The 6,000-nt window shown below is 35.1% G+C and overlaps 1 protein-coding gene across 17 annotated transcripts in view; it reads left to right on the forward strand.

The window, feature by feature from the left end:
* MYT1L (myelin transcription factor 1 like) overlaps window positions 1-4,103 on the forward strand; it is a 1,655,431-nt gene extending 1,651,328 nt beyond the window's left edge. For 12 of the 17 annotated variants that reach the window (XM_069606035.1, XM_069606050.1, XM_069606040.1 and 9 more), the window contains 2 exons: window positions 847-990; window positions 1,270-4,103. In XM_069606035.1, coding sequence (XP_069462136.1) covers window positions 847-990; window positions 1,270-1,410 — 285 coding nt within the window. In that variant the 3' untranslated portion in view covers window positions 1,411-4,103. The remainder of the gene's footprint in view (window positions 1-846; window positions 991-1,269) is intronic. The other 5 variants (XM_069606045.1, XM_069606048.1, XM_069606046.1 and 2 more) reach the window with 2 other exon arrangements.
* Window positions 4,104-6,000: the final 1,897 nt, after the last annotated feature.

Raw genomic sequence — 6,000 nt, forward strand, 5'->3', positions numbered from 1 at the left:
AGATGGGTTTTATAGATGATAGTAAGTGGGATGGTCCCCAAATAAAGATGTTTGCAACAGACTCCTCGCAGAATGCTGGTGTCTACATAAGTTTGTAGTATGATGAGGAAGAATACGTCTAAGAGTAATTAAGTTACAGGTAAATAACTAGAGCATTTACTTATGTGTAATTTAGTGTCTCCATACTTCTCAGTTCATTAGTATCATTATTTCACCTAAACTCTACATACCAGCTATCAGAACTGGAATCTTTTACCTCAAGTCCACCAAGACCAAAATTAAGTGGTTGACCTGGCTGTCGTACATACATTGTGGAGGGAGTCCAAAGGTATATATAAATCTTGGATTATTTTGAATTTTCTCTTAAAAATCATCCCATACCTCCTTATAGTGAGGACCAGTATAGCAGTGATATGAAGGGAATACAAGGATTGAAAAGGATAAATCTTACAAGTAAGTAACTGCTAATTGTGCATGCATTACTTCTATTTTTTGAAGAAACGTAATGAATGTAAGTCACTTGAAGTAAAGTGGAAAGCATATTAATAAATGTAAGCTGGATATCCCTAAAAAGAAAGCATTGGGCCACAAACTAGATACATTAAAACTACACAGTGTCTGTATTAACACACTTGATGATTCCCATTCCTTAATATAATATATTTTGCACTACAGTATTCTCCCAAATATCAGAATACAAAGATAAATATCCAACTTCCCGAGTACCTTTTTTTAATAGAAAAAGGTGTATTTCCTCGCACATTACTAATATCATTGTATACGAAAAGCGCATGCCTTATTCCAGCTAGCCTTATATTACATTCTGCACATATTTGTGCATTTTAGATTACCACAATGGAGAGCAACCTGAAGACAATAGAAGAGGAGAACAAAGTAATTGAGCAGCAAAATGAGTCTCTTCTTCATGAGTTGGCCAATTTAAGCCAGTCCTTAATTCATAGTCTAGCTAATATCCAGCTGCCACATATGGTAAGTGATTAAAAGCAAAAAAGGAGTTTGGCAATATTCTATCTGTGCATCATAGATTTTCTTTTATTGTTTATTCCCTCAGTTGGATGATTTGATTTTTGTTTGCTTTCTATGAAATGATAAAAGCCTTTCAAAATACACTGTAATGTTGAGTAGGAGATAATTCAAAAGCATACCTTTAATTAGTGCTGCTTGTTTTTTCTCTTTTAATTTGCTTGCCAAGAAAAATATGCACATTAATAAGAAACTGCGTACAAATAACATTTAACTATCTTGTAGGATCCAATCAATGAACAAAATTTTGATGCTTACGTGACTACTTTGACGGACATGTACACAAATCAAGATCGGTACCAGAGCCCGGAAAACAAGGCCCTGCTCGAAAACATAAAGCAGGCAGTGAGGGGGATCCAAGTCTAAATGTGGTCTTCATGAAGAATATCTTGCTTGGAAGAAAGGACACCTTGTTTTTGCTGCTGTAATTTACCAGACAAGTGTTTCATATTTGTTTTTGTTCGAACAGTATTATGCTTAAAGGACTTCATGATGATTTTATGTCTTGCTTTAAAAATAGTAACAGCAGAATAGTTTTTGAATACATTTACATTTTGTACGTTTTCATATGAGCTGACATTGTGTGAGATGCCATGTAATGTTTATAGCTGCTAACGTATGCACATTTTCGAAGTATATATATTTCTGAAGAGGAAAGCTGATTAAAATTAACAGAGTGTAAATTCTTTTTAATGCTTTAGTGGTTAAATGTTTTAGTACTTTGAACTGGAACAACAACAAAAACAGCTTTGAATGATAGCGTTGCAGCCGGCAGCCACTTTTTAAACACTCTCATTTTGGACAATTTTATGGAATCTGATAAATACATTTGTTGTGCATATTGTTTCATAGCAAAACTTGGTTGCAAAAAGGCTTTATTTTTTAACAATGCTTGAAAATATTATGTAAAATTTTGTTTCAGAAAATGGTGCGTGGTGGGGGCAATCAAAAGGATTTTTGTAGAAAATAAATTCACAAGGACATGATAAGGATTAGATGCGGCATACAACGGAGTGATTTATTGTGTGACAACATCAAGTCATGGAAAATCGACAGCAGATTCCAAGCAGCGTAAACAGCACTTTTTTAAGTTTACTACTAAGTATTACATGGTATGAAAATGTAGACTTCCATATCGATGCAAACTATATCATGGGGGAGCGATAATGCTTCCCGCGCAAACTTTGCAGAACTACAGTACCTTGGAGGAGTAGCCAACCATCATCCTTATATACATGGACAAATCAGTCTCCCTCTGCCTGTGAGGACAGTGAAGTCCATCTTTCTGGATACCAACATTCTTAACACATTTGTTGTGAGACACTTTTTATGTCTGCATTGCCTTTTTTTTCGTCCGTGCATATTATTTATGGAATGGAGCAGACACGAGAAATATTTACAGTATTTATTTATGAAATGTTTGCTGAGGGATGTGTTTCCACCTGGTATCTAGGTGCATTTCATTGATGACTTCAGTATTTTTAATATTCTGTTATGTTTTGGAATTCAAAACATGTATTTTATGGCTTTCTCATAAGGCCTGGATTACGATGATTGTGATCAGACTTAATTTGTTTACATGCCTTTTTATGTTCAGTCAAGAATTGATCATTTTTAATGTTGCATTTATTTATACTGTATGTCTTCGATGTATTGATTTCTTCAAAATAACTGCACTATACATATGCATAAGATCACTTTTTTATGTCTTACTCCTGAGGATGTGTTGTATTTTTAGAAAAGTTGAATTGATTTTTATTTGTTAGCATACCTTTTCCTTCCCATGTCTTGATGTTATTAAGAAAGTACTAGAACGTACTTTAGAATTTTGTTATGAAAAAAGATGGGTTTTGTAAAAAAAAATATTTTTAGCAGAACAGGAATTACAGGGTCATTGTCCCCACAATGTGCCAGTTGACTATTTGCACTTACCTTGCCCTATATACTCATAATATTCAGAGGTGTGCAATTTATTGTGTCGATAGCCTTGTGACACTAAATCTGAACAAATTTTAGTGGAAGCCGTGATGGCTAGTCCAATAATAAAGCTAAGGGAGACTACAGGGATCTCACAGCAAATATTCTGATACAATACTCAACCTCGGTATATATATATATATGTATAAATATATGTGTATCCCAGTGGCACTTTATACTATTCACTGTACAAAAGCTTACAGTTTTCCAGGAGGACTTTAATAACTAGCTGGGAACAGATAATGTAATTACTTTCAGGCTCTGCAGCAGGGTTGTGTCTGCACAGCGCCATCTTTCTGTTATGCTATTAGTTGTAGCTGCCATGCTCAGAAATGCCTTTTTTTGAGAGCAGAAGCAAGGTGCTTGCAATTCACCTATTGCCATATATATTGTACTTTTGCCCTAGCCTCTTTATAGGGCCTTCATTGTTCATATGGCATCCGCCTTTTCTCACTGCATTGTGTCTGCAGCTTCTTTGCCAATATAGTAATGCTTTCAGTAGAGTAATAGATAGTATCAGTTTTGAATTCTTATCGTTATCACCTATGTACAATGGAAAGATTTTAAGCACAATTTGCTGCTCATCTAATGTCGGTACATAATATCAAATCAAAAGTTATCTGTGACTATTATATAGGGAATCACAAGTGTCACATAATAGAATGCTGACCTTTCATATGAAATTATTGTGAGTCATCAGAGTTTATTTATTATAACTTATTGTTCATATTCATTTCTACGTTAATTTAAGTAATCATTTACTAAGACAGACTTTTGTATAAACTATTTATTGTGCTCTCTGTGGAATTGAAGTTTGATTTATTTTTGTACGACACGGCATGGATTTGTTGACATTTTAATTTTGCTATAAATGTGTGGAATCACAAGTTGCTGTGATACTTCATTTTTAAATTGTGAACTTTGTACAAATTTTGTCATGCTGGATGTTAACACATCTTACTATAAATAAAAACATGTGTTGCCACATTTGTAGCACAGTGCTTCTATGATCAGTGTCACCATTTTCACTTTTCACAATGTACTGGCAACCATGTCAAATAAATATTCTGCTACTATTTTCAGTCCTGCTACGTTTTGGCACTTTCTTTTTTCAATTTTGCATCTTGAATGTGTACACAAACTGTTACCTAGTTCAACATGTGTTTGTTTGCAGTTGCACAACAACCTTTACATCCCAGCAGCCAAATTGCCGCTTTTATATTATTCAGTCCTATTTTTCCATTGCATTCTGAAACTTGTAGTTTTGCTTTTTCCCTTTTATAAATGCAGGAATACAATATAAGATCATCACATTATAAATATATCTCTTCATGCTAGATGCCTCCCTCTTTTAAGCGCTGTAACAATAGATGATATTTTTAACCAGTTTACTGGTTCTCTTTTTATCGACAGATGGATAATGGCTGGCTCTGTATTGAAACATGTAACTATTGGTTGAGTATTGTTATCAGGGGTATGCACTTATGTACTTAACTTGCTGAGCTATCTTGGTTGATGATCGCAAAGAAAAACAAGAAGTTGATGCACTATACACAACTGACACACAAACACTCAGAATCTAAACACAAAACTGTACAATATGAGGATATTCAAGTTCACACAGGCGTTCTGTCACATGCAAGGACTTTAAACAGCCCCATAACCCCATTGATGAAAAATATCTTTGTTACATACTAAATGGCAGAACGTTATTCTATCTAATGCTAAAATGAAAATCGAATCGGGAAATGTGTGCCTTAAAGTTAGGAAAAGGACTCAATGCCTAAAGGACTTTTTTGTATGTTTGGAAAATACAATTAACTGCAAAATAATTAATCATGAGATTTTCATAATTGTTCAAAATAGATCACCAAGGACTGCAACCGACTCCCATGAGTGAATCTTCATGTGACTAAGCATTCATCAACTTTACACACAAATAAATACACTATATTTAATCAGTTGTGATGTTACACTTTGAGGATTATAATGTAATAAAATAGTTTTGATGTCATAAAGCGTCTTATATGTGGCAAAAAGAATCCCCCAGTGGACATCAGAAGAAAATATCAAGTCACCGAGCAATTCCATGATCAACTACAGCAACAAGTACGAAGACTACATTCCTTCATAAAGTCACAGACTTTTGAGATGATTACCAATATTCTTTAATGTAAGCAAGAGGTGTTATGTTTCTCATAATAAAACATCACACTGCCATCCCTTTCAATACTTGGTCTGCTTCAGAGGCGTTGATGGGGGGGTCGGAGGAGGCTATAGCCCCTGGTCTTTTTGTTGTAGCCCCGGATAGAAGCTCAGGGACTACAGCCAAAAGGCTAATAAGCCCCGAGTCCTGACAGTCCCAACATTAGTGTAGCCCCAGATCTTTTCCAGATCTAGCAACACCCCTGGTCTCCTTCTCACTCCGATGTGAGTGATTTTCAAAATGTTGATATATAGAAGGCATGCAGACTCTGTTTGGCTGGAAAGCACATGTAGCTTGAAATGTGTTGCAAACACATATTGTAATACGTAATAGCATATAGCTAGATATCTGCTCTTCAGCAGAGCTTGAACTAAATATGCAACCATGAATGTTTCCTTATCAACTTATCACTGTCAATTGTGATCCAAAGTGCATTCAGTAAAAAGGACTCCTAAAAGCTTGCCCTACATTATTCCAGTTCTCAAGTGCCAGCTGGAACCTGTTTTCAGCTGACTTGGTGTGATAAGTTATTGAAGTTGTGTAGTGATGCCATTGTCTTATTACAGGTGGATATTAATGTCACAATACGCCTGGAATAAAATACATGTTTTATCCAGACATTGTAGCCTTCTTTGTGTAATAAATCCATTGTGTTAGGTTAGGTATCTGTTTGTGTAATGCATTGCAGCCTGCAATATCGATATAAAAGACAGTGAATAATTGCCTTATTACACTAATGGCACACCTGCCCACCTAAAATAAGACAATCACAT

This window comes from Ambystoma mexicanum, chromosome 4p (genome assembly GCF_040938575.1).
Source record: "Ambystoma mexicanum isolate Mex_15411 chromosome 4p, UKY_AmexF1_1, whole genome shotgun sequence".
NCBI lineage: Eukaryota > Metazoa > Chordata > Amphibia > Caudata > Ambystomatidae > Ambystoma > Ambystoma mexicanum.